Here is a 27,788-nt window from a genome sequence, read left to right on the forward strand (position 1 = left end):
CTCTCATTACCTCTTCCTACCAAAAAAAGCCTTTTTTTGTATGATTTTGAGATACTCAGCAGTCCTGAGGTCAGAGTGTTCTCCCTAATGCAATAAGTCTTTTTTCAATTGTCTTCTTAGTTAAATACATATTTTTTGCTAAAAGGCTTTGAAGCTAGATTGCCTGGGTTTTAATCCCAGTCTGCCATAACTGCCCTTGTAAATTGTGGGCAAGTTGCTTAATGAACTTGTGGACAAAAAAAAGGCCACACAATTAGTCTGACAAATTCAGGGGAGACCTGCATGGCAGCCTTACAAACTCAGAGGCCTGAAGTCATCACACAGAATGGTCTGAAATGAAAACTTCCTAACTAAAAGTGAGTCATGGTGGTAGGCCAGTATCTTTCTTGATAGAGGTCAACGTTTACCTTAACTGAGCCTGTCTATTGTCTTTTTGCATCTAGGATAACATACCTTTGGAGTGTCAGAGTACCTAATCCCCTATTTTCCAGACCCCTCAGCATGCAGTCTCCCACCAGAATACTGAGACAACAGAATCTCTCATTGTTTGTTATCTTATTCTCCCTCATATCATCACTATGTGCTGTAAGTGTAAATGTTATAGGGGCTGTTCTATACCCATCAATGTAAAAGAAGTATGTGCCTCTCCATTTCACTTTTTATCCAGTTTCAGAGATTGTTTCTCTTTGCTTTCTCCTGCTTTTCTAATCTGCTGGCAATGAATTACATGTAACCTTCCTTATTTCTCCTCCTTTGATTCTAATGTATAAAAATAAGGTGCAAAACTGCCATTCTTCATATCATTTTCTCAATTCATTGAGATTTTGCTTCCTGGCAATTCTTGTCAGTTTGGCTCAAATAAACTCATAAAAAATTTTACAGGTTTGGACATTTCTTATGTCAACAAACCTAAGCCTGTTGTTAAGCCTGCTCTGAGACCATTATTGGACTATAATGAGAATGACAGGAGTTAGCACATTTAAAGGACTTATAACAGTGCCTGAATAATAGTAAACAATATAACTCTTATTAGTATCCTGTGAAAATCTGTGATGGTCAATTTTATGTGTTGGCATGACTAGGCTCTGATATCCAATTTTTTGGTCAAACACCAGTATATATGTTGCTATGAAGGTATTTTTTTAGATATATTAACTTTTCAATCAGTTGACTTTGATAAAAGCAGATTACCTTCCACAATGTGTGTGGGTCTCATCCTAGTTTAAGACCTAAAGAGAAAACACTGAGATTTTTAGCAGAAGAAATTCTGCCCCAGGATTGCAGCATAGAAGTCCTCCTTGAGTCACCTGCCTGCAGATTTTGGACTCAAGACTGCAACATAAACTCTTAACCTGAATCTCCAGCCTGCCCTATTAATTTCAGACTTGACATCACTATAATTATATGGGCCAATTTATTTCTTTCTCTTTCTTCTTTCTTCCCTCCTTCCCCCTCCACTTTCTCTCCCTCTTCCTTTAGGACTATATGCTTTCCCAGTGTCTTAACAGCATGATTCCATCATCTACTTCATTAAAACAATTGTTCAAAGACTACATGTCTTTCCTCAAGAAGCATAGATATTATGATGGCAGGGCTACACAAGATGTCAAGCAGGGAATTGCCGGGAGGGGTTGTAGGGAAGGGAGCTATGGTAGAGTGAAGTGGGGCAGGAGGGAAGGAAGGACCAAGACAAAGTGAAAGGAGACGGGAGCAGGGACTTACACACTTCATATTTAGTAGACCTGAAGGATGCTAAAAGCAGACAGGACTTCACTTGAAGGCAGAACTGAGCCCCAGGGAGATGGAGTCTGGCCAAGGGCCCCTCTGGACCATCATATGCCAACATCTGGGGTTGGAGAGGCATTTGCATCCTGGATAGTGGTGATGGAGGGACTGGATGTGCGGATGTCCTCAGAACCATTTATTTACCAGACTTAAATCCAAGTGTCAACCCCCATCCAACAAGAATGGGGCAATCAGATAGAGGAAAAAGATGTTAAATTACCTGTGATTTCTTTTTCCCCATTGCTCACAGCCTGATCTCTGCTATTTCCAACCTTGTTCTCATGCTGCTCTCTGAACTGCCTCTTCTCTATGACAGTTACTGTCATATAAAGCTATTGGCTCTAACATTTCAGTGTCACAGATGGGAGAGGAACTAAAGTTCTCCTCATTTACTCACAGGAACATCTGACCAGCTCAAAGTCACCCTAAGAGTTAGAATGGCTTGAAAATTGAGGCAAAAGAATACAGCAGTTAACACGTTGAACTCTAAGTTCTGACAGATGTGAGTTTGAATCCTTATTACCACTTTGATTTTATTTGACTTCCTTGGACACTAGTATCCTAATCTATAAAACTGGGGCAGTATTTGCATGTACATTTATTAGCTGTCACAAATTTTCATAAAAATGTGAGGATTAATACAACAAAAATTGACTCATATTATTTTGCAGGACAGCTGTCTGAAACCAAGGTGTCAGCCCCACTGCATTTCCTCTGCAGGTTCTGAGGGGGAAGCCTTTCCATGCCTCGCTCCAGCTTCTCAGAGCTGCTGCAAATCCCTGTAGTTCCTTGGCTTGCAGCTGCTTCACTCCAATCTCGGTCCTCGTAATCACATGGCCATCTTTCCTCTGTGTGTTCCTATGTCCAAACTCCCTCATTTTTATAAGGGCACTCATCCCTGGATTAAAACACACCCTAATATCATATGATATCATGTTAACTTGACCACATCCACAAAGACTATTTCCAAATGAGGTCATATTCGTAGGTTCCAGTGGCCAGTAATGGGGGGAGGTGACATTATTTCATCTAGTAAGTATCTCATAGGACTATTGCAGAGATTAAATTTAAAAATGCATATAAAATATTGAGAGATGACTGGCACATATTAGGAGATATGTATATATATATTATAATATATATAACTACATGTATGTATAGTTATGTGTGTGTGTATATATACAGTAGTCCCCCCCTTATGCATAAGAGGTACATTCCAAGACTTCTAATAAATGCCTGAAACCATGGACAATTCTAAACTCTATGTATACTATGTATTGTCCTGTATATTAACATCTATAATAAATTTTAATTTATAAATTATACACAGTAAAAGATCAATAATTAATAATAAAATAAAACAATTCTAACAATTGTACTGTAATAAAAGTTATGTGAGTGGCGTCACTTGCTGAATGAAGTCATCATACAGAGGCTCAATGTCTTCTGGTGCAATATGTGGTCTGCTCATGTCTTCCTCACAACTTTAATGCCTTTCCATCTTAACTAAGCTCTTGTCATGCACTGTGGCCATAACTTTTTCAGTTTGAGGTGTGACAGCAAAACTAACACAACTTTCTTTCTCCTTCTTCACAGTTTCACAGACAGAAGATTTGGTTTTATCACAGACCTTAGCAACCTCAGAATACAATTTTTTTCTTTTCCTTCGGCTTCTCAATTACAGGACACACTTTAAAGCTTCCCTTCACCATATCCAAATTGCCAGCATAACTTCTCTTGGTTTGGGGCCATTATTAAGTAAAATAAGGGCTACCTGAACACAAGAACTGCGACACTACAACAGTCAATCTGCTAAGTGAGATGGGTACTGAGTGACTAATGGGCAGGGAGTGTGTCCAGTGTGGAGATGCTGGACAAAGGGATGATTCACATCATGGGGGGGATGGAAAGAGACTGTGCAAGGTTTCATCATGCTACTCAGGATGGCATGCAATTCAAGGCTTGAGAACTGTTTATTTTTGAAATTTTCCATTTTATATTCTTCAGTCCATGGTGGACCATAGTAGCAGCTGTACCATGTGAAGTAAACCCATGGATAAGGGGGGACCATATTTATATATGTACATCTATATGAATGACACACACTGTTCTAGCATAAAAGACATTTTTAAATGCTGTGAATTTTTTATATCAATAATGTGAATTTTTGCTCTTCAATCCATTTTCAAAGGTACTATAAAATTTCTGTTTCTTATTCTTATTTATATTGCCCTGAACAGACATGTCTACCTTCAGTCTTTTCCTCCTCTATTTCATTGAAATTATAATACAATTGACCCAAACATCCCCAAAATTATGCTTGTATGCCTATATATGTAGATAAAAACTATAATTATCTTTTAATCACATGATAGTCACAGTTATTAGTGAGCCACTCTTTACTGTTTTACTATTATCTCTTAATTCCTTTTCAAATTATAATAGCTAACATTTATCATGCACGTAGTAATATAGGACAGATGTCATTTGAAATTCCTTGCATGATTATCTTACTAATCCTCACAGCCACTTATGAGAGAGGTTTGCCTCTGCCTCTTAACCTTATTTGCAGGATAAGAAGGTGAGGCAAAAACAGGGCTCTGGCCAGGGACACAACACCTAAGTATTAATGTAGGGATGAAACACATCATCGCAACTAAGACTCAGAACCCTTGGTGTTGACTCAGCAGTGCTTTATTGAGATGCTCTCCTGTCAAAAACCTGCTTTTCTCTGACTCTATTCCTGTACTCAAGCTGTTTTTCATGGCCAGAAAATCCCTTTCTCTTCTCCTAGCAAACTCAAACATTTTCTCACAGAGCAGAGTTTCTGATTCATCTCATCCTCCCTCACCTAATGAATACCCACTGCAATTCCTTTTAAATGGATCAATTTCTAGTTTGTCCCCCCACCCCCCAAAAAAACAGTGTGTTTTTTCATTGAGATTATAAATGCTTTTGAATCACATTGTTTTTCTCTCTGTTTTTTTTCTCAGTTATTATCACAGGCCCTGGTAAACTTGTGATCACATAGCAGGCAGTTAAAGTCATTAATACTTTCCAAGAATATGAATCTGGTATTTGTGAACTATTAAGCCACTCATTAAATTAATACAGAATCCCTCAGAATTTAAATGTACTTAATTTCCAATTCCTGATGATTCTACAACTGGCTTTTAAATGGGAACATTTAATTACCTAGCAGCTGTTACCTATTAATTGAAAGCATCATGGTCCAGTGAACCAAACGCTGCAAAATTCAAAACTGCCTGGGGTTGCTGGATTCAGCCTGTACATGAGCTGCACATATCTAGCCATCCTGATAGATCTCTGATGTTGATGTTACTTATACTGAAGTGCTCACCCTTTTCTCTGAAAATCCAGAAGTAGTCCCTTTGTTTCTGTGTTTGCTCCCATTAAACATCTTATCTGAATGACATATTTCTACATCCTCTCTCTCATCTGCCAAGTTATAGAACCAGATTAATTCATAGCTTAGCTTCAAGGATTTCTGTTGGTATATTATTGAGAAGTTAACAAGGTAGAGGTGTTCTGATAAATGTGTCATTTCCCCTACTTTGCTCAGGCTTGGTACTGCTCCAGAACATGGAGAATGCAGACGACAGCACCCAATGCATCGTCAGCATATTCTTAGAGGGCTCTGGATAATATACAAATAACTGATACTTCCTGCAAATTACAATGAGGAGGTACAATCATCAATACTATACAAATGTGTACTTGAAGCAACAAGGCATCAAAATTTCTTGGCTATAATGCCAGGAAAGTGATCAGCTGAAATAGAGAATAGAAGAGATAATTTTTGGAAGGAGATGAAAGCAGATATTCAGTTTTGAAAAAGATAACTTAGAAATGTAAGACCATCACAAAGGTAGAGTCTAGAACTCACAAGAAAGGTCTGAATACAATTTGGGAATCACTGGAGTGCGTGGAGGTGAATGCAAGGGGAAAAGGTGAGACTTTCCAGAGAGGATAGGCATGGAAAGAGAAGAGGGTTAGGATAAGAGCCTTAGACCATGGACCTTAGTTAGACCTTATCCCTCCAAGGAAACTGGGACCGAGGATCTAAGAGGTAGGAGAAAGAGTCTCACATTGTTGTAATCTGATGTTTTCCATTTTCCTAAGAGACTACTTAGAATTTTAGGTTAAAATGTAAATATAGCCCTGACCCATGTGGCTTAGTTGGTTTGGTGTCTTCAACAAAGCAAATGGTTTCAATTGCTAGTCAGGGAACACGCCTGGGTTGTGGATTCAATCCCCAGTAGGAGCACAAGGGAAAGGTAACCAATTAATGTTTCTCTGTCACATCGATGTCTCCTTCCCTTAGATTCTCTTCTCTTCCTCTCTCTCTAAAAATAAATTAATAAAATCTTTAAAAATGAAGATATACATAATGTTTGATATCACAGGTCCATAATTATACTCACAAGTTCTCTGTGTGGCTGGAACAGGCCCTCAGTAAATATTCAGCATAAAAATTAACAAGTAAATGCCCTTAAATTGTAAAAAAAAAAAAAAAAAAAAAAAGGCTGGGGGGTTGTTGGTGGGATGCTCAGGGAAAGAGGAGGGAAAACGCTAGAGCATAAAGAATAAAGAATATCAGTCCCTGACTTTGTCAATTCCCTGACAGTGGGCAGAGAGCTCGACTAGGTAAGAGGAGAAAAGAATGCCAAATGGCCATGGAAGCAAAGCATTGTGTGAAATTGATGCTTTACTTCATTTATCATCAGAAATCGGCTTGAAAAGGAACATGTTAAGTGCTGTTCCTACAAATAAAAAATAATTTAATTTAAAAAAATTAAGAAGCGAGGAGGAAACTTTTGGTGATGATAGGTAAGTTATGGCCTTGATTCTGGTGATGGTTTCACAGGTGTTTGCTTATCTCCAAACTCATCAATGTGTACACAATAAATATGCACAGCTGTTTGTACATCAATCATAACTCAATAAAGTGGTTAAAAAAGAAATTAATGTGAGAGACAGTATGATATGATGGACAAAACATGATTTCCAAATTCAGGTGGATTGAAGAGTACCTGTAATTAGGTTCTTCTAAGGTTCAATATCCTCATTTTTACAATGGGGAGAACATACTACCTACTGCATATGGTTACCAGAAGAATTAAGTGACTAAGGTCATGTAAAGCACAGACAGAGCTGAGTATGCCTCAACAGTGTTAAACAGTAAAAGAATAATGAAGTCACTACATTGTAATTTATATTACATTTATAAATTACAAGTTTATTTCACATGTTGTAACTCAAAGAAAGTTGAATTCAAAGCCAAAGAAATTTTACAATTTCCTGTAAAATGGAAAAGAATTGTTGAACATATTTTAGATTTATGCAGTATATTAAAATGACACATTACACACTAAAATGTCACCATCTCCCAGAAACAATAAAGCATCAAAGATACTAAATTTACACTTACAAAAATTTAATATTTATAAGGATAAAAATCCTGAATTGCTTCTAAATGACTTGCTATAAACCTAAGTGTATTGTCTTCTGAAACATTTATATTCAGTAAGCTAATGAAAGTACTTGGAACTAAGATTTTTAAAAATTAATACACAATCTGAAAAGATTTAAACAACTGCTTAAACAAAAGGGCTTCTTCTTGTGGCAATAATATTTCACTGTCTCAATTGTCATTTGACTACTTGAGTAGCTTAAAGATAAATGAAAACATGACTATCATAACCAAATGTAAACTTTTTCATTGATATAGTTCTAGTACAAATAAAACATATGCTAGAGAGGTTATAATGCCTCCAAAGAGACTGCTTACATTTCTAATGCAATTTAATTTTTTAAATTTGCAAGAAATCAGTACTTTTTCTCTGATACAGTAATGTATATTGGCATTGATGTGGAAGTTCCCAAAGTCAACGAGAGACTCAAAAGAAATACAAGATATGGCCCTTATTTTTTATACATAGGTGGGTTTTGAATAACTACGCCATCTGATATAAATTTGGCCTTCACGAAACTTATTTATTGAAGCTTTAACCTGTAGTCACAAGTTGGTGCTTTGAGAGGTAATTAGGACTAGGTAAAATCATGAGGGTGGAGCCTTCATGGTAACTTTAGAACCCTTATAAGAAGTGAAAGAGAGACCAGAGCTCCCCCTCTCTACTATGTAAATTGTACAATGAGTAAAAAGGTGATCATTTTCAAACTAGGAAAAGTGCTCTTAATAGCCAAATATTGTGGTGTGTTGTTCCTGGAACATCCAACCTCCAGAACTGTGAGAAATGAATGTCTGTTGTTTAAGCCACCCATTCCATAGTATTTTCTTATGGCAGCCAAGAGCTAAGACCCTCCTGTGGACAAATATTTAATTTACATTGCAATAATGTACTTAAAATTTTGATAATTTATTAGAAATTCAAACTCTTATTGAGTTCTGAAAGTCATTAAACTTTTTCATCATTGATACTAATGTTGACCTTAGTTACTAAACATAATCTTTGCTTTCATTAGTAATAAAATGATTTCCTTGGAGTAATAAAGTTATGTAGCTTGTCTTTCTGAGAACATTATTTTCTAAGAATCTTCAGAATTTTTGGTGTTACATTTATCTGAAAGAATAAACAAGATAATGTGTAAGAAGAATTTAGTATAGTGTTGAGCAAGAGTACAAAAATATTCTGTGTGTGTGTGTATTTTTTGTTTACTTCCTACTGTCCCTATTATTTTTAATACTTTATGTTGGTCATTTCACCATACAAAATGTGGACCCTTACTGTTCCATTCTTTCTCTTCATTGCATTTCAAAAAACAAACACACAAAGAGCAACTTCTTCAATAAAACCCAGCTTAAACTTAACCATGACTTCAACATTCCCCCCCAGATTATATTTTGGGGACATTATATTATTATTTACACATAATAGTTTATTCTTGGTCTCCAACTTCTTATTTTAGTATTTTAATTTCATTTCAGCCTTAACTTAGGCATTATTTCATCCTGTAAATATTTTATACAAGAAATTTTACAACTTTGCAAATTTTTTTTCTTGTTTCATTACTTTTAAATCAATATTGGGCTTAAATCCACCTGCACTGTAATTTAGATTTGCTCTGACAACTACTGCCTCTTGAACTTAGACAAAGCTCTCCACTCTTTCAACACTGCTGACTGGGATGAGCAATAGGATGCAGTGAACTTGGCTGACAGTGTCCCTGCCCTTCCACATGCTTAGAGCTTCACGGAGGAGATGACCATTAAATGAAAAGCTACAAGTGAGAAGAGAACAATAAGATGAGAGGTAAGAGTGCTCTGGTACAATTTTTTTATGTACAAGATGATGGCATTGGACTAGATGATCTGTAGGCACTTCCCTATTCAGAGATATGCTGCCACTGTCCCTGCATTAAAAAAATCTCACAACTCAGAGTCTTCTGGTTTGAATAACAAGCCCACACAAAACCATGAAAAGAACTACTTTAGTCTTTTTATTATAGCCATTTTTGTATATAATATGCTGGCAGTTTTCTTAGATACAGAACCATTATCACTCTTTGAAAGCTTTGGGACCATGTATGTTGCTAAATGCACTGTTTTTCCAGATTGAACAGAATAAAAACTATAAATAGCTCAGGAAGAGTTTTTCTACTAAATAAATTAAAAAACCCGATTTTCTGAGATTTGACTTTGAAACGTATTTAGTGGACTGCGGGTCTATACTCTTTGGATGCCTGTTTTACATTAATTTAACCACTGGCTTTAGAGCCAATCAAGATAAATTAATTTATGTTTGCTTCCTTTAAGTGTTCCATATTTGTACCTACAGCTAAATGGTTTCCTTCTCATTAGATCTTTGAAAATTATATTCTAAAAACAAACAAACCCCCGGAAAAATCCATACACAAAAATACATGAAAGATGAAAGCTTAATAGTTATTTTAAAACAAATGAAACTTGGATTGAATATTCTAAATAAAACTTGATATTACAAGCTAGTATTTTTAAGGGATAAACCAATTTAATCTGATATTCTGAGTTTGACGAGAACTGACTATTTGAATACATCTATTCAGGAATAGGATAATAATAAATTTTGCAACCTAATCTCATCTTCAAAGGAAACAATTTTACTTTTAAAAGTTTCCTTAATAATTGGAATGAACAATTTCCAAGAAAATCATTTGCTTTTCAGGAAGGTAATTCTAAAAAAAATACACAATGATTATATCAACATTTTGTGTTTTTTATCTTTACTAAAAACTTGAGACTTTTAATATATTCATTTAAGAGATATTTTTTCTTGAATACCTCAGCTTAAAAACATAAGTCCTACTATTTACAATCAATTTCACCTTTCACCCCCCCACAAAACCCCACAAACTAACAAATAACCATGAAAAACCCAATCAGAAAACTTTTTTTCTGTGAGTCATGTACCTTCTTTGTCATCATGGTGGATAATTGCATCCTGTATCATGTCAGCAAGGTTAAAATGAACTTTCTGATTCTTCCCATGCTTCAGTTTTTTCAGGACTCCTTCCTGCTTCTGAAAAGCCTTCTCTCTTTCATAGTAGGCTTTGATTTGTTCACAGCGCATGCGTTTCACTAGTCGTTGCCTTTGGCCAAGGGGAAGGGTCTCCAGCAAGCATTGGTCAATTTCCATTTCATGGGATCTGAAAATATTACATAGCTGAAAGCAACCTGAAAGAAACATAATGGGAAAGTCACTAGAGCCACTATTACAACAAATACAGTACTATTATAAAACATATTTGATTTCCTATTACTCATCACACCAGTGAGAAACTCATCCATTCCTCTTTTTGCTTGACATATAAGTGTCAAACTCTATTTACACATTGGGAAAAAAACAAAGAGAATTAATATGTTACTTAAGATTTCATGGTAATAAAAATAATAAAATTAGATATAGATGTGTGGTTTTGTTTAACATCTAAGAATCCATGTTTTCTTATTTCTTTCAAGCTACACCAAAGCTCTAAAAGTATTACCACTGTGTTAAGATACTTCATTTAATTAAATAATGCTGACTGAACTTTGTATGATAAATTTTGGCAGAATGCCATTATAAGTCTTCCCTCACACCCTAAGAACATTGGTTTTATATATCATGATGACTCTACTAATCTAATGTAATACAATATATGTAAGCTATAAATTGTCTATAAAGAAGATAGGTATGCTATCAATGGTTTATGACACAATGATCATTTTCACCAATTTATTGCTAAACACACTTCCTAGTAATTGATAACATCCATTTCTAAGAGACCTAACAATGGTTAAATATAAAGATTAATCAATGAAATGGAGATTTTTCTCTTGGCAATTCAAAATCATAGATAGAATTGTTACTGTTGTATTCTTTGTCTCGTTCACATAATGATTAACAAACTGAGTTCTCTGTCCTGTGAAAATATTTACTTTCTTTCAAGATGGTGTTATTTCCTACTAACACCACCCAAAACACTTGAAATGGAATTGTACTAACTCATACATTAACCATTTGATTAAAATATTTCTATTAGTATAAAATTAATGTTAAAGCACTGAAAATTCTAGATTCTAGTTTACAAAAAAGGTTCAGATAAGTGTTTATATGATCTTCTCTTAAGATATTTATGATGTAAGTCTTAAGGAAGTGAAAGTAACTTTGCATACAAGAAAATATGATCCATCATATGCTGTATCTGGAAATATCATGGGGTAAGGGTACTGCTACTTCATCTTTGGAAAGGTGCCCTACTCCCTTGAAAGAACAGCAAGTTGTGACAATATATTTCCATTTCTTTTTCACTTGATGTTTTGCAAAATGTTATTCTCACAACCACCAGGCATGGCATTCCTTATGTTGCAAGCAAACAAAACTAAGTTAAGAGAGGCTGTGACTTGTCCAAGACCAAAAGAGACAATTTAATGACAATTATAAAAGTTCCATAAAGGCTCAGAAAATAAGAGACAGTGATTCTCTATAAACAGGCATTTAAAATATATGAGGGAAGGAAAAGAAGCAACATTGGAGAATTATGTTTTCATTGTTTCTTAGCATTTTACAACATTTTAGAATCTATGTTTTCATAAATCTTTTAATAAGTATTTGTTAAAATGATGTTAGCAATAGCAAATAGCCACATGTAAAATATGCCTTTCCAATGATCTAAATACAAAGAGGCAATAGCAGTTATAAAATAATAACAAATTTTGCCCTGGCTGGTGTAGCTCAGTGGATTGAGCACAGGCCTGGGAACCAGAGGATCGCGGTTCAATTTCCAGTCAGGGCACATGCCTGGGTTGCAGGCCAGTTCCCTGCAGGCCATTTTCCAGCAGGGGACGCCCAAAAGGCAACCGTACATTGATGTTTCTCTCCTTCTCTCTTCCCCCTCTAAACATAAATACATACATACATACATACATACATACATAAAATCTTTAAAAAATAATAACAAATTTATCTACATATATTTGATAAAAGCCATGATCACTGTCACAGACAGACTCTGAGAGCTCATTAATAGTGAATGGACAATATCTTCTAATTTCAAATCTGTTTAGAAAACTACATCATGTTTGATTCATTGACTTGGATTCTCAACACGCTTTGACTCCCATGACTTTCCTGTGTTGCCGGCAGGAGCCAGGAATCTTTAGACTACTGAAAAACCTAAAGTAAAACCAATGGCACCACAGTGTCATGTATGGAGTAGCACACAGTTGAATGTGGAGAATAATTTAATAAACACAAAAGTCTTCTAGATTTTACATCCTGAAGAGGGTCTTAAAGTTTACAGAGTGTGCAGTGACAGCTCATGATTCATTGAGCAACCCTCTCAGGCTGTCCAAAAGGAGCACTCAGGGTAGTTCATAAATTAATCCCTTATAACTTGAAAAATCAGAAGCCTAGGCTGTTAAATTTCAAATCCATACATGTATAAAAGATTGAGCTTTATAGAGATGATGTATTGAAGAAGTGTATGCCTGAAACCTATATAGTTTTATTAAGCAATGTCACCCCAATAAATTCAATTAAAACAAAGAAAAAGGAAAAATTGATGTTAAATAGATTGTTGTGTTAAATAATTCCCCATGCTTGGATTTTTTGGGGGGGTATTTTAACAAATATGTTTTTCATGAAAAGTCTTTTTTTAGTGTTTTTTTATTGTTGTGCAATTACAGTTGTCCCCTTTTCCCCCTCATTCCTCTCCCCCACTCTACCCACCCTCACCTCTCACATTCAATCCTCCCCCCACCTGCAGTTGTCTTTGTCCATTGGTCCTTTGTAGGTGTTCCTTGATGACCCTTTTCCTTCTTAGCCCCATTATCCCCCTCTTCCCTCCCATGTGGTCACTGTCAGTTTGTTCTTTATTTCCATGTCTCTGGTTATATTGCTTGCTTGTTTGTTTTGTTGATTAGATTTCACTTATAAGTGAGATCATATGGTATTAGTCTTTCACTGCATGGCTTATTTCACTTAGCTTATTGCTCTCCAGTCCCATCCATGCTGTCATGAAGGGCAGGGGTTCCTTCTTCCTTCCATGCTTTGATTTTAAATGGTCTAAACTTTGATTTCTTTATATTCTGGAAATATATTGAGCACTGAAATTTTTTTTGTCTAGTTTTGAGTGGATCAGTTACCTGTGTATGTGCTGCTATCAATCCGTAGGACAGTCACTAAATAAAACAAAGTTATAGGAAATAAAGTTTGGAGGCAATCTACTCAAGACTTACTGACTTTTATCACTGCAGCACTAAGATGAAAATTATCCCAACTCCTTTTGGAGACTAACATAAACTTGCTATCAAAACCAAGTGAGGACAAGAAAGGACGTTGGAGATCAATCTCATTTATAACTACATATGCAAATAATCTACATAATTATTAGGTAAATGAAGCCAGAAGTGTGCAATTGTTTGCGGAATGAAAGAATGGCTTATTTTAGAACACTTATAAATGTTTGTCACTAGTTTAAATTCTTTTCCAAATTTAGAAAAGAAAGGCTTCTATCCTACCTAAGTATGAAGATTTTAGTCAACATAGTAAAAAAAAAAAAACAGAAAAGAAATAAGGGCAATAAAATGTGGGTAAGAGAAGGAAAAAAATCAGTTAGCATTGTAAATACCATTATGCAAATAGAAAAACAAAACACTCTATGATCGTATTAGATTTGACAGTCCAGAATTTTGTTCCACACAGGCCAATAAACACACAGAAGAAAGCTACATTTTCAAACCTAACAATAATACACAGAAAACAATTAAAGATATTATGCCATACTCATTTGACTGGCAAAGCTAATTAAGGGTTATAATACTGGAAAAACTTAGTTAAATTTAAGATGTATCTCTCCCACAACTATGAACTCTAGAAAACTTTTGAAATACATGGCAAATAAAAATAAACAAATACAAAATAACCTAGCATGAAATGAAAGAGATTAGGAATAATAAAAAAGCAACTTTGTAAGTAATTCATAGCCATATTTTTATAGAAAATAAATATGTTTTGCCAATTACCTATTCAGTACTTTTTAATTTGTAACATTGGTAGAATACACAAATTAATGGAACAGAATAGAGAACCTAGAATTAGTTCCACATAAATACAGCCAACTCATTTGTGATAAGTGCAAAAGCAAGTCCATGAGGACAGTATTTTCAAGAAATGATGCTGGAGCAGTTGAGCATCAATAAGAGAAAAAAAAAATAACCTTAACCTAAACATCATACCTTATACAAAAATAGGCCCAAAATGGATCATAAAATTAAATGTAAAACATAAAACTAAAACACTCTTAGAAAAATGTAGGAAAAAATCTTTGAGACATTATTCTTAGGTTGGCAATCAAAAACAGTTCATAAAAGAAAAAAACTGATAAACTGGACTCTGCCAAAAGAAAACACTTTGCTGTGTAAAAGTCACCATTAAGAGGGTAAAAAGAAAAACTGTAGAGTGGGGAAAAGTTTTTGGAAACCACAAAATATCTAACAAAAGAATCATGTCTAGAATATCCAGAAAAACTCAAAACTCAATGGTAAAAGAAAAACAAATAATCTAACTAGAAACGGTGAAAAAGACATGAAGACACATTTCACTGACATGTATGGATGACAAATAAGTACATGGGAAAATGTTCAACATCACAAGCCATTAGAGAAATGCAAGTTAAAGCATGATGAGGCGTCACTACATTATTAGAAGAGTTAAAATAAAAATAAAATGTGTCCTGGCCAAGTGGCTAAGTTGGTTAGAGCATCATCTAGTACACTGAAAGGTTGTGGGTTTCACGCCTGGTCAGGGAACATGCCAAAGTTAGGGGTTTGATCCCCAGTTGAGGATGTAAAGAAGCTGGATCTCTCTCCACTGCTAATGGTAATGTAAAATAGCACAGCCATTCAGGAAAATAGTTTTCCAGTGTCTTTAAATAACTCTGTTATGCATAATTCTTTCCATGTGATATTATGTGGCTCATAAAAACTATAGAAGTTATATATGAAAACGCAGAAGCTTCATGATATTGGAGTTAGCAATAATTTTTTTTTTGGATAAGACACCAAAATCACAGGCAACAGAGGAAAAAATAAACAAACTGACTAACTTAAAAACTTTTCTGCAACAAAGGACATAGTCAACAAAATAAAAAGGCAACCTACGGAACCCTGCCCAAAAAACAACAGAGTGAGTTTTGACCTCCCTTGGTTGGCTCCACTTTTCCTTCTTATTCCCCACTAATAGATGGAGTCGCAGGTAGACACAGTGTGCCTCCTCGAACAACCAAAACAAGGACAAAAACAATTCGGAAACAAAGTAACAACCTAAACTGAAAGAAAATTGAACTGTATGGAAGTCTGACAACCAAGGAGTTAAAATAGACACATTCATCCAGACCCGTAGGCAGAACACAGTTGGGCGGCCAAGCAGAGAGGGGTCGCGGCACAGGAAGTGGTGACACAGGGCGCACAAGTTACCCCGGCTGCACAAGGCGGCACCAGGCAGACTGTAGGCACCCAGGTGGCGGCTGGCAGGACCCGAGTGTGGGGTGTTGACGGGCAGGCATAGAGAGGTGGTGACTGAGAAGCAGGACACTGTGCGAAAGGTGTCTGGCTGACCGGGCAGCGGTCCCACATTTGAGCACAGATAACTGGGGAGCGAGACAGATCACGTAACCCAGGGTCCTAGCACCAGGAAATAAAGCTTCAAAACACCAATTGAAAACACTTCTGAAGGTTGAGGCACAGGGAGAGACCCCCACCCTCACAGGAAATTTCATTGGAGGAACCCACAGGGTCCTAGAACACACACAAGCCCACCCACATGGGAATCAGCACCAGAAAGGCCCAATTTGCTTGGAAGAAGCAGTGGAAGGGACTGAGGAGCAACAGAGAGCAGAATGAAGCACCATTTTTTTCCCCTCTCAGACCCTGCCCCCACATACAGCATCACAACCCAGCGACTTGGGTTGCCCCGCCCTGGTGAACATCTAAGGCTCTGCCACTCATATGTAATAGGTGCGAACAGACCAAAACATTATGGCTCAAGCCAGAAAAAAAAAAAAAAAAAAAAAGAAAAAACCCAGAAAGAAACAAAAAAAAAAAAAAACAAAAAAAAAAAAAAAAAAAAAAAAAAAAAAAAAAAAAAGAACAGTTCAAAGGCCCAGAGTCAATACTTCTAAGTGACAAAGAGATAGCCAATCTATCAGATGCACAGTTCAAAACACTGGTGATCAGGATGCTCACAGAACTGGCTGATTTTAGTCACAAATAGATGAACAAATGAAAACTAAACTAAATGAAATTAAGGGAAATGCACAGGAAACCAATAGTGATGGGAATGAAACTGGGACCAAAATCAATGGAGTGGACCAGAAGGAAGAAATACACATTCAACCAGAACAGAATGAAGAAACAAGAATTCAAGAAAATGAGGCTTAGGAACCTCCAGGACATCTTTAAACATTCCAACATACAAATTATAGGGGTACCAGAAGGGGAAGAGGAAGAGCAACAAATGGAAAGCTTATTTGAACAAATAATAAAGGAGAACTTCCCCAATCCGGCAAAGAAAATAGGCTTTCAGGAAGTCCAGGAAGCTCAGAGAGTCCCAAAGAAGTTGGACCCAAAGAGGAATACACCAAGGCACATCATAATTACATTAGCCAAGATTAAAATGAAGGAGAGAATCATAGAAGCAGCAAGAGATAAGGAGACAGTCAGCTACAAAGGAATTCCCATCAGACTGTCAGCTGATTTCCCAAAAGAGACATTACAGGCAAGAAGGGGCTGGAAAGAAGTATTCCAAGTTATGAAAGACAAGGACCTACATCCAAGATTGCTCTGTCCAGCAAAGCTTTCATTTAGAATGGAAGGACAAATGAAGTGCTTCTCAGATAAGGTCAAGTTGAAGGAGTTCATCATCACCAAGCCCTTATTATATGAAATGTTAAAGGGACTTATCTAAGAAAAAGAAGATAAAAAACATGTACAGTAAAATAACAGCAAACTCACAATTACTAACAACCACACCTAAAATAAAAACAAACTAAGGAAAAAACTAGAACAGGAACAGAACCACAGAAATGGAGATCACATGGAAGGTTAGCAGCAGGGGAGTGGAAGGAGGAGGGAGGGCAAAGGTACAGAGAATAAGTATCATAGATGGCAGGCAGAAAATAGACAGGGGGAGGGCAAGATTAGTATGGGAAATGTAAAAGCTAAAGAACTTAAGACACATGGACATGAACTAAAGGGGGGGAATGTGGGAGGGAGAGAGTGTGCAGGGTGAAGAGAAATGAAGGGAAAAATGGGACAACTGTAATAATCAATAAAATATATCAATAAATAAATAAATAAGGCAACCTATGGAATGGGAAAAATATTTTTAAATCATATACCTGATAAGGGGTTAATATCCAAATGAATAAAGAACTCATACAATTCTATAATAAAAACACAAAATAAACAAATTAAAATAAGCAAGGGACTTGAATAGGTGTTTATCTAAAGATGATATGCAAATGCACAAGTACATTAAAAAGATGGTCAAAATCACTAATCATCAGTGAAATGTAAATGAAAACCACAATAAGCCATCATCTCACACTCATTAAGATGGCTATTACAAAAAAAAAAAACAGATAATAAGAAGTGTTGAAAACCCTTTTGCACTGTTGGTGGGATTGTGAAATGGTGCAACCACTATATAAAGTAGCATAAAGGTTCCTCAGGATATTAAAAATAGAACTACCATAAAATCCAGCAATCTCACTTCTGGGTATATACCCAAAAGATTAGAAAACAGGACCATAAAGAGATGTCTGCCCACCTGTACTCAATGCAGCACAGTTTACAGTGGCAAAGAGGTGGAAGCAATCTAAATGTCACCAATGGACGACTGGTTAAACAAAAGATGTATATACATGCAATGGAATATTATTCTGTCTTAAAAAAGGAAATCCTATAACATGATATAACTTGGATGAACACTGAGGACATGCTATATGAAATAAACCAGTAACAAAATGACAAATACCATATGACTTCATGTATGTGAGGTGTCTAAAGTACACAAATTCATAGAAACAATTTTAAATGGTGGTTGCCAGACACTGGAGAGAGAGAGAGAGAGAAAGAGAGAGATGGAGGAGAGAAAGAGTGTGTTATTTAATGAGTATAGCTATATCAGATTTTAAAGATAAAAACATTCTGGAGATTTGTGTCACAACAATGTGAATATGCTTAACTCTACTGGACTGTACATTTAATGAATGACCCATGGACAGGGACAGCAGGGTGGGGACTGACTGTGTGAGTGGGGGGTGCACTGGGTGGAGGAGGGCCAAGGGGAAAAAATTGGGACAACTGTAATAGAATGACAATACAATATATAATAAATAAATACATAAGTAAATTTTTTAAATTGTTAAGCTAGCAAATAACATGTGTTTTCCCACAATAAAAAAAAATGGAGGTAAAAGAGAATAAAGCAAGGGTCTGCATCACAGGGGTTTTAAAAAGACAGATACATAGTTTAAATATTTAATGAAAAATATATACAAACAAGTGGTTTTTTCCTACTTATAAAAATGTTTGCTATGAACTCTTGAGGCCAGAGGTAGCTGTGCAGGGAGGAAATTAGCAAGCTTGCATGCAGTTTTTGCACACACACCCATACACATCTATATCCCAGCAACTCTCCTAGCAGAAGTTTTATTCTAGAATCAGTTGTTACAACATGCTCCCAGAGATATTTTTTACTGCATATCCAGTGACAATGAAACAAAGGCAGAGCGAGGATTTTCAAAGACAAGACTATAATCAATTTCAACAAACTCCCACAAAACCTTTAAAAAACCTTCTTAAGCATTGCAGTCTTTAAAAATTGCTAGAATTTAAAATCCTTGTAATCAAGCTGCAGGTCCATATTTTTCTTTACAGAACAAAAAAATAGTACAAAATAATTACATTTGGAGAAAGTATAGATGTTATGCCCTAAAATATCTCAGGATTGAAGTCCACAATGCCTGTTTTATATAATCCCAAACTGAAACACTTTCTAGAAAGATAGAATAATAAACTTAATTTAAATTTTCATCAAAATCAACAATATTTTTCATCTCACTACTTTGCTGTCTTTAGTTTTCTACTCTATGTATCATGCAACCATTTCTTGGATTTTCATCCAATGGTTAGGGCTTGCTTTTCTAATGAGAAAATATAAAAAAATGGTTTATTTTGTAAATTAAAAGGGAAATAAATATTAAAAACACAAAATTATTGCATGCTCTAAGCAAGGGTGTCCAAGCTGAGGCCCATGGGCCGCGTGCAGCCCATGATGGCTGGGAATGTGGTCCAACATAAAATCGTCAATTTACTTATAACATTATGAAATTTTTCTGTGATTATGTGTTGCAACGTGTGTAATATGTGGCCCAAGACAACTCTTTCCTTCCAATGTGGCACAGACATGCCAAAATGTTGGACAACCCTGCAAATTATATTTATTTTATAAATATCAATCTATACCTTTCTATTAAAGACATGTATTTAAATGTATTAAATACATTTAATATTTCCCTTATAATATTTATTTAATAACAAGTGGTCTGATTATGATAGATTTTCAGGGGATATAGATTAACAGTCATAATTCTTTTCAGGATTTTAGATTAACAATAAAACTGAAGATCATTACCCTGAGTTCCTTATTCAATATCCAAGTGGACCCAGATATACGGTGAAATCTATGGTTGATGTAGGATACCATGTCCTGAATGTTCTGGCCTGTGTCATAGATATTTCCAAAATCATACCCGTGTGCTAATGCCCGACACAACGATTTATCTTGATACAATGAGGACTGAATGACCAGACTCCTTTCCAGAGAAAACCCAACTACATTCAGGATCAGCTGAGCCCAATGATTCAGAGTACCACTTCTGGGCGTCAACTAGCTATTATCTTATCATTTACACACTCAGTGAGAACTTCTCTGAGGAAGTCCAGCCCCTTTAAGATTGGAAGTGCTTCCTGATAGCTATTCTCAGATGTTTCTGATGGCATGCCATATTGCTGAAATCAAACCTTGTCTTTTCATGATTATCCCTCTCTTTTTAAATACTATGCCCCCAACTACTGGGTATTTCAAAGTTCTGGAACCCCAACTGTAGCCCTTTCCCTTTCAACAGACGGTAGCATGTGAGGACAAGCTGGCTGCAACATCTGTCACCCCACTGATCACCAGGGTTGATTCAGCTGATCTGTCTGGCTAGGCAGGTGTCCCATTCCTCCCTCACTGATCCCTGAGCATCCCTCCTGAATCTGCGTACTGGGCTGAAAAGAACAACCTTCCCAATTAGAGGTCTTTGATCAAGGGTATGAGTGGCTGTGTTCCCCTGCTAGAACCTCCAAACAAGCTCTCAAGGTTCTTATAATAGAAGGCAATATTATGAAATTAAAATAGTCTCTGACAAGCTTGAATTCCTGGATAGCTCAAGAGAGAAGACTCTTTTTATTCACATTCAGTAAAATAGAGTTAGATCTCGACCCCAAATACACAGTTTGGGGTACTCAAACTTTAAATAATCTTCTGCTCTGAATCCATATCTACATGTCAACAGCTTCAATTCTGGTTGAATAGGACTTAGCTCACTCTATTCCTTTCAGATAATTTTTTTAAATAAACAAATTCTCTAATGTTCAGTTTGTCTCAGAAATGGATAGCTGCTAGTTTCAACACACTGGTTCCCTACTAAGGAAACAGAAGCCCTGACTATACTAATGACCCCACTGGTCAGTCAAGGAGCTTCCTGGATTGCTGTAGTCTGAGTTCTGCAGCAACACGGTAAAACAAACATTGTGTATTTCAAGTACAAAACCAATGAGCATGTCTTTTACCTTAATAGCTCCTCCTTAAATTCCTTGCCCTTGATAAATCAAGAGCTTGTGTATGTGTCCATGCAAATCTAATTTCGTGGATGTAAATAGCTTTTTAATTTCATCATTTTCCTGGGTACTGCAAAATTTATTATATAAAATTTTACTTAGATATAAAATTTGTTGTTTGATATTATTTTGATATAAAATATACTCAGCCCTAAAATGGGTTGAGACAAAATTGAATTTCACATTTAATATTTAATTTTGCTTTATAAACTCTGGTTGGTTTTCTTCTTTTCTCTGTAAAATTAAAAATTTGTAGAAAAATCAAATGATAAAATTTATATTATTTTTTTCTAGGTTAAGAAGCATTCTGGGTTATAGTCTGTGTTTTTTAATTATTTCCATTGCTCTTCACATCAACTTTGAAGACAAAATTTCAGATGGAAGAAACTCTTCAAGGTGATATAAAACCTTGTATCTACACAAAGAGTATAATTCACAGAGAAACAATGTCAATTTTTAAAGAAATGAAACAAAAATATCATTAGATTTTTGTGTAACTACAAAAAGACCCCAAATAACCAAAGCAATCCTGAGAAAAAAAGAACAAAGCCAGAGGGATCACCCTACCTGATATCAATTTGTACTGTTGTCAGTGAAAATTAGGCTCTTCCATGGGATCAGGAGGAAAGCATTCCAAGCGCCATGTGTGGGAGATTGTGGTGTGGCTTGGTTTATTTGGGTGAAAATCTGACTGTGAGTAACAATGTACCATCTCCCTTCATCCCACCATGGAAAAAGTTCAAATTTTCTTCAGCAAGGCCAAAACAAAAGCCTGTATCTGGACTTTCTGCTTCACATTAAAGCCTAGTTCTTCAGACCCGACATCATGTGTTGTGTGCCCCAGTATTTGCAAAACCCACATGGTCACATGCTTCTGGGAGAGACAGCATGAGAACCAATGGGGCAAGTGTGTTACCAGGTGGGGATGGGAGAGAGAGAGTGAGAGAGATTCTTTGTCCCCCTAGGATTATATTAGCTTGGGTTTGGGACAGACTAGGTGCTTTTTCAAAATGACCAATCAACTTCCTAAGCTTTTGTGGGCTTTTTGATGGTTCTATCCCCTAGTTAGTCTGACAGGCCTATTTGATCAAGCACCTCCCCCTGTGCCCCACCTCTAACAATCTGGTACTAGAGTGGGTGGGAAGGAAAGAGTGTTAATCCCTTGGTGGACAAATGTCCTAATCCTCTGGAGTGTGAAGCTGTAGTTTCCTGGTGAAGCAAACAAGCTCCTACTCTCCAGTTTATTAAACTTAATGTCTAATTCCCTTTACTTCCTTTTCTTATTAATAATTAGCTAGCTACCTACAGCAACTTTCCTTCCTGAAGACCTTGAACATTTTAATCATACAAGGGTAAATGGAAGAAAGTCTCATCTTCTGTAGCTGCTTCTTGCTGTCAATAGGCATAGTACTGCCTATTACCAGGCCCAGAAGATCTTCCTGTCTGCTATAGGAACAAAGGAGCAAAAAGGAAGGATAGTCTTCATTACCACAGAGCTATGATAACCAAAAGCACAGTTTGGCAGAAAAAAAAACAGACACACAGACCAATGAAACAGAATTAAGAGCCCAGAAATAAAGCTACATGTACATGGACAAATAATTTTTGACAAGGGCCCAAAACACACAATGGATTTTAAAAAGCCTCCTCAAAAATTAGTGCTGGGAAAATTGGAAAGCTACACACAAATAAATGAAACTAGATTACAATTTGTCCTCAGTACAAAAATTAACTCAAAATGGATCAAAGGCCCAAATATAAGACCTGAAACAATAAATTACATAGAGGAAAACATAGGCACTAAACTTATGGACCTTGGTCATATAAAACATTTTATGAATTTGGTCAACCCAAAGGCAAGAGAAGTAAAGGCAAAAGTACATGAATGGAGACTATATAAAACTGAAAAGCTATGCCCAGTGAAAGAAACTAACAAAATAAAAATGCAACCAAATAAATGGGAGATACCATTTGCAAATAGCAGTTCCAACAAGGGGCTAATGTAATAAATATATAAAGAACTCAGATACCTCAACACAATAGAAATAAACAGTCCAACTAAAAAATGGGCATAGAACCTGAATAGATACCTCTTCCAAGAAAACATACAAATGGCAAACACATATGTAAAAAGATGTTCAACTTCACTAGCTATTAGGGAAATGCAAATCAAAACTACAACGAGATACCACTGCACACCCGTTAGGATGGCTATTATCAACAAGACAAGTAATAATAAGTGTTGGAGAGGTTGTGGAGAAATGGGAACCCTCATTCACTGCTGGTAGGAATGTGGACTCGTACAGTCACTGTGGAAAACAGTCTTGCGGATTCCTCAAAAAATTAAGAACAGAGTTACCATATGACCCGGCAATCCCTTTTTTGGGTATCTACCCGAGAATCTCAAAAACATCTGCAAAGATACATGCACCCCTATGTTCACTGCAGCATCATTCATGGTAGCAAAAACATAGAGAAAACCAAAGCATCCTTGATAGAGGGCTTGATAAGGATGTAGTACATTTATACTATAGAATACTACTTAGCCATAGGAAATATAAAATACTGCCATTTGTAATAACATGGATGAACCTTGAGAATATTACACTAAGTAAAATAAGTCAGTCAAAAGAAGTGAAGAACCATATAATTTCACTTCATATGTGAAATATAAAATTGAAACTCATGGAAACAGACAACAGCATAGAGGTTACCAAAGACAAGGGGGAGGGGTGTAAAAGGGGCCAAATATCTGGTGATAAAAGTTGATTTGAGTTTGGGTAGTGGACACATAATGCAATACAGATCATGTAACATAGAAATCTACACTTGAAACCCACATGATCCTGTTAACCAATATTATCCCAATAAATTTAACTAAAAATAAAAACAAATAAATAAAAAATTCACAGAGAAACATCTCTATATCCAGCCTAAAGACCTTCCTTCTCTCAAATCTTAGTTATTGCATGAAACTAATGCTTTAGTTTAATGTCTTGACTTTAGTTATGTATCACTCCACTCTGCTGGGCAGACTTTTCAAAAATAGATATATTTGATATACCATTATTCTGAGTATAGCAAATAAAACTACTTGTAACCTATGAGCCCATCATCAATGGGCTCTACCTTGACCATTAAAGATATTACTAGTTAGTGTCCCAAAAAGACAAACCAGCCTTTTCTATACCTTCCATTTTCAACCGTGTGTTCCTGCTACTCCATTGTATGGAATATGAAACTGTCATTAACTACCTACAGTGGCCCATTATTTCTTCTGGGAGCATCCTGCTTCTGGGAATCACCTTTCTTCTCTCACTTCAGAAGGTTCTAGTGGGGTTATTAAATTCAACTTCCCAACTCAACTGCTCACATGATCAGGTATGTGACCAAGGCTGAGTCCATCATAATGGCCATACACTTGACAGAAAATGTTGGGTTTTACTGCCATTAATGGTCATATCTATTCCTTCAGATACCCTGAGCTTCCTCATCTATCATTCTCCTTGTGATCCCATTGTGCTGGCTTGTCTTCTCTTTTGTAACCAGGGTATGTTTGCTCTGCAGAGTCACAGATGGTAAGAACTACTACTGGAGGTTGTTCCCTCAAACTTCTTGTAGATTGATAACACAGGGCTCCATATTTTGTGGGAGCTAGAAGAAAGTTGATGCTGAGGGTGGTGTAAGGAGATCTGAGGCAGGGATAGACAAGATTGAGATCTCTGAATGTTGACAAATGTACATTGGGGCCTTTTAAAGATACACGAAAACAGTGTACATGCTAAACCTCACAAGGTTTAGAGCTCATTTTACAGTAGTACTCTATCAAGTATTGTAGATACTGGGAAAATGAAGAGGAAAACTGTTAAAACATGCTTTCATTAAAGAATATTAATGGCAGATATTTATGTAAACTGATTGCTATTGATGATTCATATTAATTTATTAAATAATACTGTAACAAGTATTATTAATGTGTCCAGTGTTATTAATGTAAGTTTAAACACCTCACCAAGTTTGTTGTAAGGATCAGTCTTTCTTTCTTTGCTGGGTCTCCAGACCCAGCCTAGATCTGGCAAAAGTAAAGCCCTCACCATAAGTGAAGGATATATGAAAGACCCAGTGATCGTTACCAACTCTGTTCAACACTCACACAAGATGTCTCTACCATTAATTATGTGGGGGAACATGAATAAGGCACAAACATACCTGAAACTATATCCACAACAACACTTAGAAACTTCTAAATATTCAGAAGGCCAATTCTAATAATGCCATTAGTATTACTCTCTGTGTAGTCTTGAACTAAAATTGCTACTACTAATTTCATGAAAACTATTAACCAAACATTCTGAAAGTATTTTTACAACACTGGACTCCAGACTATATTTTTAAACTGGTATTTTCTAACATTTGTAGAATTCTCATGTGTGTGAGTTTCACATTCAAATTTCTCTTTTGGTGATATAATGGAAATCTATTATTAAGATGTACTTTTAATATTTCATTTAGGCTTAAATAAAGATGGATTAAAAAGAGGAAATAAAGATGCTAACTGTGATTTACTTTAAAGGCTGTTGTCTATAAACCGAAACTTGACTTTCATTAAGAATTCCTTTTTTAGCCCTGGCTGGTGTGGCTTAGTGGATTGAATGCTGGCCAAGAACTGAAGGGTTGTCAGTTCAATTCCCAGGCAGGGCACATGCCTGGGTTGCAAGCCTGGTTCCCAGCTGGAGGCACACAAGAGGCAACCACACATTGATGTTTCTCTCCCCCTCTTTCTTTCTCCCTTCCCCTCTGTCTAAAAATAAATAAATAAAAACTTTTTTAAATTTTTAAAAAGAATTTCTTTTTTATAAAGTCATTTGAATTGCAAACAGACTATGAGCCTTCCATTAAAAATCATCACCTCTGCTACTCGTTTAAAGAAAAGTCTTTCACTGAGCTAATAAAACAGGAATAATTTTATTTTTGTAGCATATAGTTTGCAATTAGACAGATGGTAGGTAGATAGATAGATAGATAGCTATATGGGTGGATAGATGAATATAATAAATGTTTCAATTATATGAAACCAGATATCTGGAAAAGAGTGAGTAGAGAAAGAACAGGAAGAACCTTGGAGATGAAAAACAGGAGAAAAGTCAAATATGTGCACTGTAGAAGCATTCCTGAGCTATCACTGCTGAACCACACAGACATGGAAGTCAGAAGCCTGTTTTGCTAGCAGAATGAGTTCAGGATCTGTTCTTAAGTAAGAGCTGAGGTCACAAAACTCAAGACTAGACCCTGGTTAATAGACTATATATATATATATATATTAGACTATATATATATTAGACTATATATATATTAGACTATATATATATTAGACTATATATATATATATATATATATATATATATATATATATATATAAATAGACTATATATGGCTCAGAGCAGCAAGTGTGGAACTCAACAATAATCCTCTAAAATCACCTAATTGAGATTTAGAAAAATAAAATAATGTATTGTTTCCAAACCCTGTGGCTTAATAAATAAAGCACAGTGGTTTGATTATGATATTTCTATGACTTTTGCCTACTAGTCAAATTCTCCAAGACAGGTCAGGAAGTTCAGTGTTACAAGATGAAAAAAAATCCTGGAAACAGCCAAAATACTCACACACTAGCAAATGAATAAACACACTGTCATATTTTCACACAATGGGATACTGCTCAACAACAAAAGAGAACAAACCTGATGTATGGATCAACATAGATGAATCTCAGATGGATTACACTAAAGGAGAAAAACCAGTTTCTTCAAATAACTAAGCACACATTTATAATGCTATATATCCAACAATTGCATTTCTGACATTTATCTCAGAAAAAATGAAAGCATATGCCCACACAAAAATCAGTAGAGAACTGATCATAGCAAATTTATTTCTATACAAAAACAGCATAAACAACAAAATGTCTTCGAATAGGTGAACAGATAAACAATCCATGGTACATACATTCCATGGAATACTACTCAGTAATACAGAGGAAGAAACAATTGATGCACACAGTAACTTGAATGGATCTCAAGAGCATTATGCTGAGTAAGAGAAGCCAATCTCCAAAGATCACATCTATATGATTCCATTGATGTGACATTCTGAAAAAAGCAAAGCTACAGGGACAGAAATGAGGGTCTGTGGTTGCCCAGGGCCAGTAGTTAGGGAGGAGACTGTGAATGGGCACAAGGGAACTTTCTGGAGTGAGGAAAATGTTTCAAATCTAGATCATGGAGCAGTTGTATGATAATGTGCATTTGTCAAAATGTAACAAAGCATACACCTAAAAAAGTTCTGGATGTAAATTGTACCTCAATAAACTTAACAAAACAGAAAAAAACAATACTTAAGTCTAGAACCAATTTTTCAAATTCCTGTAAGACAGTGTTAAAATAGATGTTTCAAAATACTGAGGCATATTCAGTTACATGCAGCTACAATGAACATTTTTAATAAAAGATATTTTTATTAGCTCTGGCTGGTGTAGCTCAGTGGATTGAGCATG

General features: G+C 35.9%; 1 protein-coding gene across 1 annotated transcript in view; it reads right to left on the reverse strand.

The window, feature by feature from the left end:
• MYO16 (myosin XVI) overlaps nucleotides 1–27,788 on the reverse strand; it is a 660,093-nt gene that overhangs the window by 469,673 nt on the left and 162,632 nt on the right. Inside the window, exon 2 of the mRNA XM_053670348.1 lies at nucleotides 10,217–10,480. Coding sequence (XP_053526323.1) covers nucleotides 10,217–10,442 — 226 coding nt within the window. The 5' untranslated portion in view covers nucleotides 10,443–10,480. The remainder of the gene's footprint in view (nucleotides 1–10,216; nucleotides 10,481–27,788) is intronic.

The sequence above is a fragment of the Artibeus jamaicensis genome, unplaced genomic scaffold (genome assembly GCF_021234435.1).
Source record: "Artibeus jamaicensis isolate MK-2021 breed Jamaican fruit bat unplaced genomic scaffold, CSHL_Jam_final contig_559, whole genome shotgun sequence".
Classification (NCBI taxonomy): Eukaryota; Metazoa; Chordata; class Mammalia; order Chiroptera; family Phyllostomidae; genus Artibeus; species Artibeus jamaicensis.